This window comes from Oncorhynchus masou, chromosome 18 (assembly GCF_036934945.1).
Source record: "Oncorhynchus masou masou isolate Uvic2021 chromosome 18, UVic_Omas_1.1, whole genome shotgun sequence".
NCBI lineage: Eukaryota > Metazoa > Chordata > Actinopteri > Salmoniformes > Salmonidae > Oncorhynchus > Oncorhynchus masou.
In genome coordinates, this window is record NC_088229.1 from 69786548 (window position 1) to 69806011 (window position 19464).

General features: G+C 40.9%; 1 protein-coding gene across 2 annotated transcripts; it reads left to right on the forward strand.

Annotated features, from left to right (window-relative positions):
* Nucleotides 1-820: 820 nt before the first annotated feature.
* mmp25b (matrix metallopeptidase 25b) lies at nt 821-19186 on the forward strand. 2 transcript variants are annotated; one of them, XM_064924363.1, is made up of 11 exons: nt 821-865; nt 1009-1138; nt 5050-5182; nt 5622-5766; nt 6018-6328; nt 6527-6706; nt 9674-9773; nt 10842-10924; nt 17796-17948; nt 18226-18513; nt 18895-19186. In XM_064924363.1, the coding sequence occupies exons 2-11, from the start codon at nt 1028-1030 to the stop codon at nt 19143-19145; spliced, it is 1755 nt and encodes a 584-aa protein (XP_064780435.1). In that variant the 5' UTR covers nt 821-865; nt 1009-1027; the 3' UTR covers nt 19146-19186. The 2 variants fall into 2 exon arrangements, with proteins under 2 accessions (XP_064780435.1, XP_064780436.1); XM_064924364.1 differs by having other exon boundaries at nt 827-923.
* The last annotated feature ends 278 nt before the right edge of the window (nt 19187-19464 follow it).

A 19464-nucleotide genomic window follows, 5' to 3' on the forward strand; every position in this document is an offset into this window, starting at 1 on the left:
GGAGCGATAGAGCCATACAGAAAGTCACTAAGAACTGAAAAGACATTTGTGTAATCGTATCGGTGTATTTCATTGTAAATCCGTTTTTAAACAAGCAAACCTACGCCTGAATTATTTAATCAACTTTGCTTGTTTGTTATATCTGTCACAGACTGTTTCCCTAAATGGGCCTCGAGAACCGGTGACTTTGATTAGATAGATGTTATTCTAATACAATGTATTTCCTTATGGTGAACATTTCTCAGGTTGAACTGGAGTTAGCTAATTGCTCATTTCTAGCTATTATCATCCATGCAGCATTACTTATGGGATACAACATTCTCCCTTTGTACGATTGACAACATCACAATGGTGGAAGTAGCAAAGTTTCACAATGCGGAAAAGGCAAATGTGATTTATTGCTTCTTTCGCTTTTGATGCAATCTCTCACCTCCGAATCCTGTTGAGCAGCAACAGACATGCAAGTGCTACACTTCAAAACAATGGACAAAGGCACATTTTTTTGCCAGATTGTGATGATACAAATACAAGATCTTTAAAGCATCCTAAAACATTGGCATTTCTGTCTGATGTCTCGATACACAGTATCTAGTTCTTAATGATTGATACCAAAACCAAAATTACTGATCATATTGTAACTTGATCTCATGCAAATACATTCTTTAAGCATGTTTAACTGACTTTCTACAGAATGTGGTATGAAATACTTTGAACAAACGTAGATGTTTTTTGGCAGTTTTATTGTGTATGTGTGTGCAATGACACAGAGGAAGTGAGGGTGGAGAACCACTAACCACATTGATCAATTCCTTTTTTCCCTGCCTAGTCCTTAGAAGAAACTAACACAGCAGGAGATACAGAAACGGTATAGTACAGCGATTCACAAAATATCATCAGAAGCAACATAACAGTGAAGTGAAAAGGTTGTTTTAAGTTTTTATAGGATGCCAACCTGTGCTGTGTTTGGAAATGTTTGGACAGATTTCTAATGGTAAATGTGTGATGCAGGGTTGATATTCACGGGAAAATGTTTGGCACTGTGTATGGACTGATATGGATGACTGGTACCATGGGCTTGTTCATCTCAACGGGACATCCCTCGCCCACACCGATGCCTGACCAGTATGCCAGAGGACTGGTGAGTTGTTCTATGTTGTCTTCATTTTTTACCTTGTCAAAACCGCTTTACTTAGTATAAAATAAATGTGCTCCATCGAAACCATTCGTATACTTTTTGTTTATAGACTTTTTTTTGTTTCGCTTATAGCCTATGTATGTAAATCATTGTTTGGAATTTCAGACGTAGCCACAACGATATTTAGAAAATGTATAGCTTACATTTTTTTGGGGGGGGGAATAAACATATATTAATACCACCCATAGTGTTTGAAATGTAAAATGGAACCAACCGTTAAACGTTATTGACTTTAGGAACAATGTGTGGTAAACCACTATGGGGCACACCCTTTTTTGACAGTTGACAAATCAAAATTTCATATGACTGATGAACAGTCCTGAGATTTAACTCCCTCAGTGCTGTAGTGCACTTACCAATAATCGCTACAATACACAGTAGGCCTCTGCATTAACTCGCTCTGCTCCAGCGAGTTAGTGCACGTAGATTAGAGCAGTGGTTCCCAAATTTGTTATAGTCCTGTACCCCTTTAAACATTCAACCTCCAGCTGCGTCCTCTAGCAACGGGGTCAGCGCACTCTCAAATGTTGTTTTTTTGCCATCATTGTAAGCCTGCCACACACACACACTATACAATACATTTATTAAACATAAGAATGAGTGTGAATTTTTGTCACAACCCGGTTTGTGGGAAGTGACAAAGAGCTCTGATAGGACCAAGGCATAATAATCAATAATTTTGCTCTTTATTTATCCATCTTACATATAAAACCTTATTGGTTAATCGAAAATTGTGCTTGAAAGGATGCACATAACTCTGCAATGTTGGGTTGTATTGGAGAGAGTCTCAGTCTTAAATCATTTTCTACAAACAGGATGGGCCTGTATTTAGTTTTCATGCTAGTGAGGGCCGAGAACCCACTCTCACATAGGTATGTGGTTGCAAAGGGCATCAGAGTCTTAACAGCACGATGTGCCAAGGCAGGAAACTCGGAGCGCAGCTCTATCCAGAAATCTGGCAGTGGCTTCTGATTAAATTCCATTTTCACAGAACCTCTTGTTGCAATTTCGATGAGGCTCTCTTTTTCAGATATTGATAAGTGGACTGGAGGCAGGGGTAACGAATCCAGTTGTTTGTGTCATCCATTTCGGAAAGTACCTGCGTAATTGTGCACCCAACTGACTCAGGTGCTTCGCTATATCACATTTGACATTGTCAATCATACAATGATGGAAAGACCTGTGTGTTGTCCTTGTTAATGCAGACAAAGAGGAGATCAAATTTGTCCTGCACATTGAATATAGTTGTGGAGAGTCCCTGTAATTCCAGATTCAGACTATTCAGGCGAGAAAAAACATCACCCAGATAGGCCAGTCGTGTGAGAAACTTGTCATCATGCAAGCGGTCAGACAAGTTTACATTATGGTCAGTGAAGAAAACTTTAAGCTCGTCTCTCAATTTAAAAAAAATGTGTCAATACTTTGCCCCTTGATAACCAGAGCCCTTCTGTATGTTGTAAAAGAGTTACATGGTCGCTGCCCATATCATTGCAAAGTGCAGAAAATACAAGAGAGTTCAGGGGCCTTGCTTTAGCAAAGTTAAACATGTTCACTGTAGTGTCCAAAATGTCTTTCAAGCTGTCAGGCATTCCCTTGGCAGCAAGAGCCTCTCAGTGGATGCTGCAGTGGACCCAAGTGGTGTTGGGAGCAACTGCTTGCACCTGCGTTACCGCTCCATTATGTCTCCCTGTCATGGCTTTTGCACCATCAGTACAGATACCAACATGAGCAGCAGCTACGTTTGGCTACATACGGACCGTAGGTGGAATTCCCGCAAGAGAGTAACGGTTAATGTGATTGGATGTTCATTGTTTGACTAGGCTACCTGTATTTGACATTTTGTTGTTATTTCGCTGAACACGAGATGCTTGAATTTTATTTTTGGCAGTGAAACGAGGCTACTCAGGCAAGAAAAAAAATCCTCACCCAAATGTATAGCTGTTACATCTCCCCCTGCCACGCCGCCAACTCCTCATCCAGTGTCTCTCTAAACCTGCCGCCACTCCCCCAGTGATCTCTCGCTCTCTGTCTCTATGTGGGTGTATGTGATTGTGTGAGTAGAGACATGTGCTGGAGGCAGAGCAGATCCCCACCATCTGGCAGTATTACGAGGGTATTATTGGCAGCATGAGTGAAGGATGCTTTGTTGCGAAATAGGAAGCCAATTCTAGATTTAACTTTGTATTTTAGATGTATGATGTGGGTCCTCTAAGGAGAGTTTACAGTCTAACCAGAGACCTAGGTATTTGTTGTTGTCCACGTATTCTAAGTCAGAGCCGTCCAGAGTAGTGATGTTGGACAGGCGGGCAGGTGCAGGCAGCGATCGTTTGAAGAGCATGCATTTAGTTTTACTTGAATTTTAAGAGCAATTGGAGGCCACGGAAGGAGAGTTGTATGGCATTGAAGCTAGTCTGGAGGGTAGTTAACACAGTGTCCAAAGAAGGGCCAGAAGTATACAGAATGGTGTCGTCTGCATAGAGGTGGATCAGAGACTCACCAACAGCAAGAGCGACATCATTGATGTATACAGAGAAGAGAGTTGGTCCAAGAATTGAACCCTGTGGCACCCCCATAGAGACTGCCAGAGGTTGGACAACAAGCCTTCAGATTTGACACACTGAACTCTTTCGAAAAAGTAGATGGTGAGCCAGTCGAGGCAGTCTTTTGAGAAACCTTAGTTTCTCTTTAAATACCTTAGTTACCTTATCCCTGTTGGGTTCACCTGCTCTGCCCCGCCGAACAATAGCCGTTGGAAAATATAAATGGACTGTTTGAAAATGTGAGAAAAAAAAGTAAAACAAAAAAATATTTATTTAGAAAATGTGAATCACATTTTTATTTGGCGTACCCCGAAGGCATTGCGCAGTAGTACCTGGGAATACCTGGACTAAAGGAACGGAACGTGCAATATAAAGCCCTGGATCAGAGCTAGCATTAACCCTGCAAACCTCATTAACCCTCTATCTGACACCAGGTTATGAAATATTTACAGTATAGTTAAACAATGAGCAGATTCTTCGTCACAAACAGCCACACTAAACAATGAAAATACCCATTGTATCACCGCCGTTGTGTCTAATGTGTTGAATCAGTTATGTGTGTAAGCTTTCAGGGCTAGGCCTAGCTAGTTGGCTATCCTGAGCTTGATCTGGTTGCTAGTTGGCTATCCTGAACGCGATCAGCTAGCTACTTTGGCTATCCTGAGTGCAATCAGCTAACTAGCTGGCTATCCTGAGCGCAACCAGCTAGCTAGTTGGCTATCCTGAGTATAATCAGCTAACTAGTTGGCTATCCTGAGCGCGATCAGCTAGCTAGTTGGCTATCCTGTGAGCGATCAGCTAGCTAGTTGGCTATCCTGAGCGTGATCAGCTTCAGTGATCAGGGATTCACAGTCTGGTTTCACTCAGGATTCACTGCATTACAGCAAGACCTGAAGAGAGAAACACTATGTTATTGGTAATTGTGTGGTGCTAGAACATCTGGGGGATGAACACAAACCACATGACCTTGACAAAGGTTCAAGGGTTTTTATTAGTCACATTTGAAAACATGAAATGACAGGAATTTAAGACAGGAACTAAAAAAAAACATCAAAATACATCAAATATAAAAGTCTTTCAAATAGCAAAGTGCAGTTTATGATTGAGATATTGTCTCAGGCCATATTGTCTGTTTTATGTTATACCGGGAATGTCTCTGGTTATTAAGGTGTATAACACTGGGAAGGAAAAGTCCCTGAGGTGGTTTGTCACGGGAGCGCCGTGTGCAGGGGGTGGCTTTCATCAGCTGTGATGCTCCTTAGTATCACAACAACTGACATCAAAGTATGCTTCTCCTCCTCTGCTCTCTGTTAGGATTGGTTGAGTCGGTATGGGTACCTCCCTCCTCCTGACCCTCGCACGAGCAAGCTGCAGACGAAAGATGGGGTCGAGCAGGCGATCCGCGAGATGCAGAGATTCGGAGGGCTCGAGGAAACGGGCAGACTGGGTAACCCACTGTCAACTTACAGTAAAGCTTCGTCACTTGACCCTTTAACCAAGTCTTTCATTGCAACTTGTGTTGTGCACAAACACTGCTGATATTCTGTGAGGGGCCTTGAAGACACAAATAAGGGTTTTCAAATAACATTAAGATGCTTGAAACCATTGGTAACACTTTAACAATTTTTAAGCAGGGGTAAGCATGCATGATATTCTACAATGTCTTATAACAAGGCTCATAAATGTTCTGTCTCTACGCATAAAGTGTTCCACCGTCTCAAATTGACTGTTTGGATCATTATAAGATGCTTATAAAACATTATAAATGGGTCATACATGCTCATGATGAGTCTTACAATGCATTATAACAGTATCATAATGCATTATACCTGGATGCTTTAAGTCACCGTTTGTCATGTGTGACTGTCTTGCCTCTGTATTTTCAGATAAAGACACTCTCAATCTCATGCAGATGCCTAGATGCTCTCTCCCTGACATTGTGGGATCAGAGGACATGTTGAAAAGGAAGAGGAGGAGGAAGAGATACGCCCTGTCAGGCCTTCGCTGGGATAGGACCGACCTGACATGGAGGTGTGCAAAATTTGTCGTTGGGACAAACAGTTTCACACATTTGAGTATTCTTCTGAGTAGTGTAATACTGCGCAGACCTGGGTTCAAATAATATTTGTCATCTTTCAAATGCTTTGAGCATTTAGCCTGCCTGGAGTGTCAAATGGGTGTCATTGGTTCCTTTGCACCAGGTACTGTGCCATACCTGGTAAGTAGTATAATAGTGTGTTTTATTTATTTGTTTGTACTACTGATGTCCTTCCTGTATCCAGTGTCCACAGTTACCCAAACCCCTCCCGTTCGAGCTCTGTCTTCCGCCCGGACACGGTGGAGGCGATCCTGACTCTGGCCTTCAAGGCCTGGAGTGACGTGGCCCCCCTCAGGTTCCGACAGCTCTCTGGGAGCGACAGAGAAGATAAGGGGCCCAGAGGGGACATCCGAGTGTCTTTTACCCGCTCGCTCCATGACGACGGGTACCCTTTCGACGGTAGAGGGGGCACCCTTGCCCACGCCTTCTTCCCGGGGAGGGATGACGTCGCCGGGGACACGCACTTCGATGACGATGAGTACTGGAGCTATGGAGGTATTTAAAGATAGTCAGATGGATGGATGGATGGGATGGATGGATGCATGGATGGATGGATGGATGGATAAATGCATGGATGGATGCATGGATGGGTGGGTGGAAGGATGGATGGATCTTCAATTACCACAATAAATACAGACAGAGAGAGAGATGCTATTGACCAACTGATTAACACAGCACCTGCTGGTTTCTCAGGGGACAGCAGTAGCACAGACCTCTTCACAGTGGCGGTGCATGAGTTTGGCCACGCCCTGGGTCTGTCCCACTCTTCCTCGGATCCCTCCATTATGAGGCCCTACTACCAGGGAGCTGTGAAAGACATCTCCTCCTACAACCTCCCTCTGGATGACAGGATGGCCATTCAAGAGCTCTACGGTAGGGTGTCTTATTTGATGGACTGTTTTTTTTTAAATAGATTCTTTAAAGATTCTATATTATGTTGAGAGTTGTGGGAAAGATAGACAGAAAATGTGTCACAAAGGCAGTGGGCTGGATTCAAAACCCACGCCGGAATCCGACAAACGTGTGTGTAGTATGCAGCAGCACTAACCGCTAGACCACCCAGGCCACACCAACCCATAACTCTAACCCTAACCCCACCCCAACTCTAATTCTAACCCTAACCCCAGAACCTTAACACTAACCATAAACCAACATAAACTAACCATAACTAAATGGGAAATTCAATGTAGGTTTCTTGGTCAGTCATGTCACTTAGTTTTTCCCCTTGGTGCCACATCTGTCCTTGTCTTTTACACCACCTCTATTTGCATAACCCAAACCTCCCTCTTTCCTCAACCATTTTCCTTCCTCTTTCTGGCTTAACAGTGGTGGGGTTATTTCCTGCCCTTACGCTACTGTTGTTGTTTACAAACTCTTTACTTATAAAATACGACATTACAGTGTTAGGATTTCACAATGCAATTCAGGGAAACAGATCCTAATTTTGGTGCACATAGAAAGGAATCCTGAGTTCATTCAGGTGAATGTGACGCAACAGATGTTCTTAAAATAGACAAAACATCAAACATAGTGATCGTAAACATTGACACTGAGGGAAATGCTGTAAATTAAGACAACTCTATGCGGTTTGAAAGATGAGACGTTGAGTATTATAAGAAACACCGCTTTGATGTCATACAAGCAACACCTGACTGTAAGTAAGCATTTCACGGTAAGGTCTACACCTGTTGTATTTGGCGCATGTGACAAATAAAATGTTATTTAATTTTGACATGAGTTTTATGATATGAAAATGTGAAGTGCATATTTGGAACGTTTGAGCCAGAGCTCTGAAGTCATACAGATCATGTTACTGTACACCCACTGCGTTCCAATTTAGCCATTTATCTGTGGCCAAATCTGCCATTGACATTTTCAACCTGTCCCTGACTGAGTCTGTTATACCAACATGTTTCAAGCAGACCTCAATAGTCCCTGTACCCAAGAACCCCAAGGTAACCTGCCTAAATGACTACTGACCCATAGCCCTCATGTCTGTAGCCCTGACGTTCTTTGAAAGGTTGGCTCAAATTAACACCATTATCCCAGAAACACTAGACCCACTCCAATTTGCATACCAGCCCAACAGATCCATAGATGATGCAATCTCTATTGCACTCAACACTGCCCTTTCACACCTGGACAAAAGGAACACTTTTTGAGAATGCTATTCACAGACTACAGCTCAGCGTTCAACACTATAGTGCCCTCAAAGCTCATCACTAAGCTAAGGACCCTGGGACTAAACAGCTCCCTCTGAAAATGGATCCTGGACATCCCGATTGGCCTCCCCCAGGTGGTGAGGGAAGGTAACAACACAACCGCCACGCTGATCCTCAAAATGGGAGCCCCTCAGGGGTGCCAGGTCAGAGTACTCCTGTACTCCCTGTTCCCTCATGACCAGGCACGACTCCAACACCATCATCAAGTTTGCCGATGACACAGTGGTAGGCCTGATCATCGACAACAATGAGACAGCCTATAGGGAGAAGGTCAGAGACCTGATGGTGTGGTGCCAGGACAACAACCTCTCCCTCAATGTGATCAAGACAAAGGAGATGATTGTGGACTGCAGGAAAAGGAGGACCGAGCACGCCCCCATTCTCATCGATGGGGCTGCAGTGGAACAGGTTGAGAGCTTCAAGTTCCTTGGTGTCCACATCACCAACAAACTATGATGGTCCAAAAACACCAAGACAGTCGTGAAGAGGGCACGACAAAGCCTTTTCCCCCTCAGGAGACTGAAGAGATTTGGCATGGGTCCTCAGATCCTCAAATGTTTTACAGCTGCACCATCGAGAGCATACTGACTACTTGCATCACTGAATGGTATGGCAACTGCACAGCCTCCAGACACAAGGCCCAAACAGAGGCTAGTGCGTATATCCCAGTACATTACTGGGCCAAGCTTCCTGTCATCCAGGACCTCTATATCAGGCGGTGTTAGAGGAAGGCCCTAAAAATTGTCAAAGACTCCAGCTACCCTAGTCATAGACTGTACTCTCGGCTACTGCACGGCAAGCAGTACAGAAGCGCCAAGTCGAGTTCCAAAAGGCTTCTTAACAGATTCTACCCCCAAGCAATAAGACTCCTGGACAGCTAATCAAAGGGCTACCCAGACCCGTCTTTTAAGCTGCTGCTACTCTCGGTTCATTATCTATGCATAGTCACTTTAACTCTACCTACATGTACATATTACCTCTGTACCAGTACCCCCTGTATGTAGGCTCCACATTGACTCTGTACCGGTAACCCCTGTATATAGCCTCAACATTGACTCTGTACCGGTATCCCCTGTATATAGCCTCCACATTGACTCTGTACCGGTACCCCCTCTATATAGCCTCCACATTGACTCTGTACCAGTAACCCCTGTATATAGCCTCCACATTGACTCTGTTGACTCTGGTACCCCCTGTATATAACCTCCACATTGACTCTGTACCGGTAACCCCTGTATATAACCTCCACATTGACTCTGTACCGGTACCCCCTGTATATAGCCTCCACATTGACTCTGTACCGGTACCCCCTGTATATAGTCCTGCTTGTTATTTTACTGCTGCTGTTTAATTATTTGTTACTTTTATTTTCAATGTTTTACTTTTTTCTTAACTACTTGGTTAAGGGCTTGTAAGTAAGCATTTCACTGTAAGGTCTACAGCTGTTGTATTCGGCGCATGTGACAAATAACATTTGATTTGATTTGATATGAGTGTAAAGGGTTAAGTCATAACGCGTTAGAGAAGATCCAAGGTTCCTCCCTTTTGACCTTTTCCGCCAATGCGTTTTGAGAAGGAGGCAAGGAGAGAGTACGATTCACGCTTTCTCTCTCCCCAGGGAGGAAGGAGAGCAAGCCTACAGTGCACCCTGGTGGCAGTGTTTCAACTCCCAGTCACCCCCGCCTGCCCAGTCCTCCACCTCCAAAGCCAACAAAACAGTGAGTGAAAACATGTCTATGCCTGATTCACACTATAGACCAGACTGGAACAATACTGTGCTGGCCGGAATGGTTTCTTTTCACATTGTCCTTTCCAGCACGGTTCCAGCAACTATGTTAACCAGGCCATCCCAGTACAGCTTGGCTTGGCTCAGCTCGGTTTGACTGAGTAGTGTGAAATGGGTACAATATTTCTTATCTGTCCAAAGAGGATTAAGCTAATTGTTTCTCCATGGTTCTCAGACGCAGATGTGTGACGGACACGAAGGACAGACATCAAACATTTTTGTCCATCATTTTTCACGTGCATCTTAAATTCAAAATGTTACCTAGCTAAATACATAAATGATACTGTAGCCGCTGAGATTTAACCTGATAAGAAAATCGTTATTAGATATTTCATAAGTGTAGCTGATGTTGACATTATGACACAACATATTTGTAATATTGAGTTGCACCCCTCCCCCCCCCCTGCCCTCAGAACAGCTTCAGTTCATTGGGGCATGGACTCTACAAGGTGGCGGTCCAGAGGGCAGTCCACAGGGATGCTGACCCATGTTGATTCCAATGCTTCCCACAGTTGTATTGGCTGGATGTCCATTTGTGTGGTAGTCCAGTCCTGATACACACGGAGAACTGTTGAGCGTGAAAAACCCAGCAGCGTTGCAGTTCTTGACACAAACCGGTGCACCTGACACCTACTACCAAACCCCGTTCAAAGGCACTTAAATCTTTTGTCTTGCCCATTCACCCTCTGAATGGAGCACATACACAATCCATGTCTCATTTGTCTCAAAGCTTAAGAATATGTGTTAATAGCCTGTCCCTTTATCAACTCTGATAGAAGTGGATTTAACAAGTGGCATCAATAAGGGTCTTTGACTTCACCTGGATTCACATGGTCAGTCAATGTCACGGTCAAGAGCAGCTGTTCTTCATGTTTTGTATACTCAGGGTATACAGTAACTATGTCCTTAATCAATCACTCAAATCACTCACAGTATTGAGTGTCAGGTTGCCACTGAAGTCCAGTGTCTTTACTCTTCTCTGTCTTTCTTCCATGACCAGTTCGGACCGCTCTTTCCAAAGTCGATGTGAGGGCGGCTTTGATGCTGTGGCAAATATCAGAGGAGAGGTCTTCTTTTTTAAGGGTAAGAGAAATACAACAGCAGTGACAATGTGTTTACACAATTACACAAACATAAATGCTTTGTTGAACGGCCTATTTTGTCTGCAGAATTACCGTCGTCACAAAATAAATCTTCAGAGGGGAGGGTTTTTCTTAACAGTAAAAGAGTTTTTACCTCTTCAGCTAAAATGGATCCCCTACAGTGACAGAAATACTGCCCAGAAATTACTTACTTGAACAGAAAGGGGCACTCATACCCACAGCCATGATAACTAGCCTAACAACTAAGGATTGTGAGGTTTCATGATTTAAAACATTGATAAATGTTATATCTTATGTGTATGGGACATTCTTGCGGTGGCATTTGCATCTCTCACCTTTACATCTATGATAAACACTTTAAAATGAAAAAATAGTTACCAGGGGTGGAAGTAACCAATTGCAAATATTCTGTAATTACTGTAGTTTAGATATTGTTTGAGTGCTTGTACTTTTTAGATTTTTTTTCTAAGTCAGTAATTTAACTTTCACTTAAGGACGTTTTGAATGAAGTACTTCGCTACCTTTTTATAACCATCCATTACAGAATGCAATTTTGTACGTTATCCATAATAGTAGATCCCTCTCGGAGCCAGAAAAAAAACTGCTCAACGTTGTTTAGTCAGTGACCATTCAAATCAAATTTCACATGTCGCACCAGTACAGGCCAATCAAACCAAGCTATGCATACAATATGAGTGATGATGGTCGGAAGGTTTTCAAAAAGGCTAAAATAACTTAAGTTTAGTTCAAGATGTATCATGAAAAATAGGAAACGTTTTTATCAAAGTGACATGTGTGAAACCAATGGAGACTTTGTATTTTAAATTATAGAAATATTTTTGCAAGTAGCCGGCCCGAACAGCAACAACATTCTCAGTAACAGTTACAAAAACATTTTTCTTGTTGTGACTGTGATATGTTGTTGTTTATCTACTTTAAAAAGAGTAGATAAGAGTGTCTGCATGTGTATGTGAAAATGAACATTCGAAAATTACCTACAAAGCACACTGGGTATTATTATTGGCCTGGTTTCGGGGCAGAGCTCATTTCAATAATACCCAGCGTGCTTTGCAATTGTTAATTTTTCATTACATTAACATTGTATTTATTTAGCTGATGCTCTTATCAAGAGCGACTTACAATTAGTGCATTGATTTTTTTTCTAGGTGATACAACAACATATCACAATTGGATCAATTACATTTTCCCTCAACAATATACATGTATATTTTGTTGATTTCCCAGATGCTCTTATCACACCATAGTGCTTCACACTTCTGATATTAATGTACAGGTGAAAGGGTGGGGTCACAAAATTTGAATTTAAAAAATGGTCTGGAAAAGTATTTTGTATTTTGAAAATATAAATTACAGTATTTTGAAAATACAATATACAAAATACGTTGGAGTGTAGTTTATTATCCCAGTGTAATTCCAATTTCAAAATGGCGTGGAAATTCAAATCGAAAGGAAGAGAGACTGTAGATTCTTCAAACTTTATTATGAGATTTGCAAATCTGGAGCAGTGAACAATCCACTCAACAGTGCAGAGTTAAGAGCCCAACGAACAAGAGTTGGGTCTCAGCTTTTATAACCTTTGTCTACGTGGCAGTTTAGCAGGTGTGTGAGATCATGATGTGAACATGGTGTACAAACAAGTAATAGTGCCAGTTTTGTTAATCCTTTCTGCTGATAAAATTGCCACTTCTACTCAAACTAGCCTCTGTTCTCTTCACATCTCCACACCGCTATGCCCTTGAAAGATCTGAAAAGAACAGGAGGGACCAAAAACTGGTGACTCTCAAATGGCCCTTTGTCTTTGGCCGCCTGACTAAGTTACTCAGAAACAAGGAAAAACACTGGCTTCTTCTTACATGAGAGTAGCAGACAGTGGAAATGTACAGGTTTAAGGCTCATACAGTGCATGTGCATAACAAAATTTGTAATTAAATTAAATTAAGTAATTAAAATGCGTATTTCAAATACATCTCTGCTTGCAGCTAAGTTAGCCTGTTAGCTAAATGATTAACTATCACCTGATGATGATAGCCATTGTGGCTAGCATGTCCCTATGTGTGGTGATGGCTAGCTAGCTAGCTATCGATGGAGGTTATCTGGGCTGGCTAACAACATTAGACTAAAGACAGCAAGTGAGCTAGCTAGTTAAGTGAAATAACTAGCTAGCTAGCTAAATGCATTTAGAGAGATATAGGATTTAGAGAGACCTAGGATATTTAGCTATGTATTGTGCTTTGTGTGTGTAAATTAGGATAACGTCAACCTAAAAGCCACAGAATCAGTAAGTCAAACTGTGCATGCAACTGTGTGAGTCTACACAATAGGTACAGCTAAACATGGACTCATCTCAACATTAGACAACATTTTAGGTTTGAGAACATCTGACAAACTTACGTCAGTGTCAATATCTGAGAATAAGTATGGAAAGTGCGTGTTTGAGCTATTGCAATGTCAGTGATATGATGATTTAAATTACCACATAAATTTGCTGAAGTATTCAATATGTGTATGTTGTGCATTTGCCACTATAAAGGTTTAGTCTACCTGAAGCATCATTTGACATATTGATAGGTGACGAAACAGAGCAACGGACCCAATCTGCTACCTAATCTGATAAAGATGATTTCTTATCATCACTGATGCCCAAAAGGTCATAAGGAACAGGGGAGCTGGATGGGTACCTTGTCTTTGTGTCAGTCAAGGTGGATTTGCTTCATTTCTTTCCATACCTCTGGTATTTTGGTATTTTATTAGGATCCCCATTAGCTGTTGCAAAAGCAGCAGCTACTCTTCCTGGGGTCCACACAAAACATGAAATGTGAAATAATACAGAATATTAATAGACAACAGTTCAAGGATAGAACTACATGAATGTAAAATAATGACAAAAAGCACACACAGCCTACATATCAATACATACACACAAACTAACTAGTTCAAATAGGGGAAAGAAGATGTGCCATGAGGTGTCACTTCATCTGTTTTTAAACCAGATTTGCTGTTTTTTCTGTTTATTTGAGCAATATAAGATGGAAGGAAGTTCCATGCAATAAGGGCTCTATATAATACTGTACACTTTCTTGAATTTGTTCTGAATTTGGGGATTGTAAAAGGGTTGGGGGGAAAAGGGTCTGGTGGGGTAAGTGTGTGTGTCAGAGCTGTGTGTAAGTTTAATATGCAAACATTTTGGGATTTCCAGCACATTAATGTTTCTTATAAAAAGAAGAAGTGATGCAATCAGTCTCTCCTCAACTCTTAAGAGAGACTGGCATCATAGTATTTCTATCAGCCCTCTGATTACAATGAAGAACAAGACATACTGCTCTATTTTGGGCCAGCTGCAGCTTAACTAGATGTATGTCCTTGCTGCACTCAACCACACAGCTGGACAATAATCAAGATTAGACAAAACTAGGGCCTGCAAGACTTGATTTTTGGAGTGTGGTGTCAAACAAGCAGAGCATCTCTTTCTTCCTGACAGACCTCTCCCCATCTTTAAAATCATTGAATCTATATGTTTTGACCATGACAGTTTACAATGTAAAGGAACGCCAAGTAATTTAGTCTCCTCAATTTGTTCAAAAGCCACAACATTCATTACCAGATTCCGCTGTATCAATATGTTTCGACCATGACAGGTTACAATCCAGGATTACTGCAAGCAGTTTAGTCACCTCAACTTGTTTCAATTTCCACATTCTTTATTAAAATATTTATTTGAGACTTAGGGTTTAGTGAATGATTTGTCCCAAATAAAATACGTTTAGTTGTAGAAATATTTACAACTAATTTATTCTTTGCCATCCACTCTGAAACTAACTGCAACACTTTGTTAAAGAACACCCTCTGTGTTCTGTTAGACAGGTAACACTTTATCCACAGGGCGTGTAAAGCCATATCACATACGTTTTTCCAGCAGCAGACTATGATCGATAATGTCAAAAGTAGCACTGAATTCTAACAAAACAGCCCCCACAATCGTATTATTATAAATTGTTGAATGTCCTTCCCTATATGGGTGCTGAAAGTTTGTTGTCAATTTGTTTACGATGAAATAGCATTGCATCTGGTCAAAACATTTTTTTCCAAAGGTTTACTAAGTGTTGGTAACAGGCTGATCGGTCGGCTATTTGAGCCAGTAAAGGGGGCTTTACAATGCCTGTCTTTCATAATTTGGTCAGATGTACTTGGATATGTAGTGTCAATGTTTGTTACTGGCATGTCATGCCTGTTTGCAAATCTTGACAATTTTTATTTAACCTTTATTTAACTAGGCAAGTCAGTTAATTAAGAACAAATTCATATTTAAAATGATGGCCTACCAGGAACAGTGGGTTAACTGCCTTGTTCAGGGGCAGAATGACAGATTTGAACTTGTCCGCTTGGGGATTCAATCCAGCAGCCTTTTAGTTACTGGCCCAACGCTCTAACCACTAGACTACCTGCCACCCCAAATGAAAAAAATCATTAAAGTAGTTGGCAATATCAGTTAGTTTTGTGGGCGGCAGGGTAGCCTAGTGGTTAGATCGTTGGACTAGTAACCGGAAGGTTGTGAGTTCAAACCCCCAAGCCGACAAGGTACAAATCTGTCGTTCTGCCCCTGAACAGGCAGTTAACCCACTGTTCCCAGGCCGTCATTGAAAAATAAGAATGTGTTCTTAACTGACTTGCCTGGTTAAATAAAAGGAAAAAATTAACTTGTAAGTCGCTCTGGATAAGAGCGTCTGCTAAATGACGTAAATGTAAATGTTGTGATGAACGAGCCAACTGGTTCAATGAATAATGGAGCTGAGTTAGCTTTTTTCCCCAGCATTTCATTTAAGATACTCCAAAGCTTTTTATTATCATTCATTTTGTAATGTATAATTGTTTCATAGTTTCTTCTTCTTTTTATTCAGTTTAGTCACATGATATCTCAATTTGCAATACATTTGACACGGCGGTTGGAACCGAAAATCTCAAATTTGGTCTCATCGGATTTCCACCGGTCTAATGTCCATTGCTCGTGTTTTTTGGCCCAAGCAAGTCTCTCTTTATTGGTGTCCTTTAGTAGTGGATTCTCGTCAGCAATTTGACCATGAAGAGCTGATTCACACAGTCTCCTCTGAACAGTTGATGATGAGATGTGTCTGTTACTTGAACTCTGTGAAGCATTTATTTGGGCTGCAATCTGAGATGCAGTTAACTGTAATGAACTTATCCTCTGCAGCAGAGGTATCTCTGGGTTGTCCTTTCCTGTGGCGGTCCTCATGAGAGCCATTTCATCATAGCGCTCGATGGGTTTTGGACTACACCTGAAGAAACTTTTAAAGTTCTTGACATTTTGCAGATTGACTGACTTAAAGTAATGATGGACTGTTGTTTCTCTTTGCTTATTTGAGCTGTTCTTGCCATAATATGGTATTTTTCCAAATAGGGCTATTTTCTGTAAACCACCCCTACCTTGTCACAACACAACTGATTGGCTCAAACGTATTATGGAAAGACATTCCACAAATGAACACTTAACAAGGCACTTTGCAATGCATTCCAGGTGACTACCTCATGAAGCTGGTTGAGAGAATGACAAGAGTGTGCAAAGCTGTCATCAAGGCAAGGGTGGCTACTCTGAAGAATCTCAAATATAAAATATATTTTGATTTGTTGAACACTTTTATTGGTTACTACATGATTCCATATGTAGAATGTCTTCACTATTATTCTACAATGTTGAAAATATTCAACATTATGAAAAACCCTTGAATGACTAGGTGTGTCCAAACCTTTTCTGGTACTATACTGTATACAGTTATATATAGTATATAGTTATATATACATATATATATATATATATATATATATGTATACATATATATATAGGTATACATGCATATATATATTCTTTGTATACATATTATTTTAAATGCTTTAAAGTAAAGCAAATGATTTTATATGTTGTTTAGATCAATCAAAAAAAGACTTAAAATACCTTTTTTTATTAAATGTGTGGTACTATACTGTATACAGTTATATATAGTATATAGTTATATATATATATGTATACATATATGTAGGTATACATGCATATATATATTTTGTGTATACATATTATTTTAAATGCTTTAAAGTAAAGCAAATGATTTTATATGTTGTTTAGATCAATCAAAAAAATACTTAAAATACCTTTTTTTATTATTAAATGTGTCTCTACGTTTCATGTAATTGGCGTTACTGTCTTGAAAATCACCAATTACAAAGATATACAAGGACCTTCTATTTCCAATGTCAAAGTGTTATCGGGGGCAGGGTTTCAATGTAAGAAAATCCTTAGCTAATCACACCCTTTGAGTTTGTCATAAGGATTCCATTGATATTTTAGTGTGTCTATTTTATGAGCGTAATTGGTGTTACTCATTTTAAATGGGAAATTACATTGTGATCAAAATGATTAACCAAATCACTTTAGTAAATGCATTTAAAGGGGTTATTAATTACCATAGATTTAAGCTTTAAGAAAATCCTGAATTACCAAGAATCTGTCATTGGTGTGACCATCATTGCTGTTACTACTCTTTCTGGTGGCACAATGTTATCATAATGGTTAAACAATATCATTAAGTCATTAAGCTGCCAAATTAGTTGATTTAGAATGGCAAAATGTACCCAAATACATTTAAATAAAATACAGCATCTGGAAGTCCTTTTTGTTGTTGTTGCCTTGCCCAAATGACACAGCAAATCAAGAACGACCTGTATATGAACCATACAGGCAACACTCAAGCCCAAATTTGCCGTAAATAATTAGCATCTCATTTTCCACACAGCCTCTTTAATTATTATGTTGTTTGTGTCAGGTCCACATTTCTGGAGGATGCAGAGGACAGGTAATCTTGTCTCCCTCAACCCAGCCCTGATTAGAAACTTCTGGATGGGGCTCCCCCCTGAAACCAACAAGATCGATGCCGTTTACGAGAGGAAGAGCGATGGCATCATCATCTTCTTCATCGGTGGGAAAGACAACAGCAATGTTGTCATGTTATGTCATGTTCATTATGGGATGCAACGGAAACATTTTGCAAAGGAAAATGAAAATAAGCATTTCTTATTGGAGGTACTCCCTCCCTGTTTCAGTCCGTTTTCTTCTGTTTGGTGCCTAATGAACATGCCCCGAGTTAGAATTGAAAACACAAGAATTATGCTACAGTGGCTAATATCCTTATGAATGTCATTGGTGTTGTGATGTAAAACAAAAGTGATTTCCTCCTCCTATCTTTTCCTGTGCAGGGGCTCAGTACTGGGTGTTCAAAGACAATGTGGCCCGCCCCGGCTACCCCAGGCCTCTGGCAGAGTGGGGGATGAGGACCAAGGATGGCGGGAAAGTGCAAAGAGTGGATGCTGCCTTTGTGTGGGCCCACAACGGGAAGACCTATCTATTCAGCATGGGTGAGTTCTGGAAGTTCGACGAGGGCCGAAAGGAGGAGGGGAGGAAGCCGGAGGGAGGCTACCCCAAAGACGCAGCCCTCTGGAGAGGGGTGCCAACGGACCCCGATGACATCATCAGCTGGGGTGAAGGTGAGGCCTTGAAAAAGACTTTAGCCTTGATGAGATGAATGTGGGCTGCAGTGTTAATGTAGAGAAAGTGATAGTTCAGTGTTGTTCTACATAGCTAGGGCCAATTGGTTTTCTGGGCCATGTGACGTGTCAGGGAAAGTCTCTGCTTGGACAACTTGATCACATGTAACCACCGTTGAGCTCTAAAACAATAGTTAGTTATTGTTCAGTTTGTTGAAATTAGTGAGCAAAATACTTTCTAGACCTCAACTCTGCTTAAAGTCCAACCAAATATATTATCTAAGTCTGCATCTTAGCTTGCAATGTAATACACAATCATTAAACAGCCCACCTGCGTTTCAAAGCATTTTAAACCAATTGTTTGATTATGTTACCTTCTAGGAGATGCTTACTTCTTTAAGGACAACCTCTATTGGGTCATGCAGAGAGGAGGACTGGACCAAGATAATGTCGGTCCAAAATCCATTGCGGTGGATTGGCTCAGGTGTCCACATGTACCCACACCTACACCCCACCTTCCAGCCAATCCTCATCCAAGGGGAAAAGACTGCAGCTGTGACTTGAGCAGAGCATCTGCAATTCCTATTTGCAGTTGGTTGATTCTGCTATCTGTCGTGGTAGTATTCAGCTGATTTGTTTTAAATTAACAAGGTAATAAAATTTGTAAAACACAGTCATGTCTACTCCTTTCTGAAAGTTGAATGATTATTTGAAAGGTATGTTTTGAGTCTGTCTTTCTCTCTGCTATAGTCCTGCACTTATACCACTGGAGGGTAACATTGTCCTTCACGGTAAAACATAGACAGATGTTGATGCAACTCAAAATTAGAAAGGTATTCTTAATGTTTTGTAAACTGAGTGTACATATATAAATGACAGATACTTCTATAATGTATGTAGGCACCAGAGTTGTGCTAAATTCAGAACCGAATTGAGAAGACCTCCTAAATT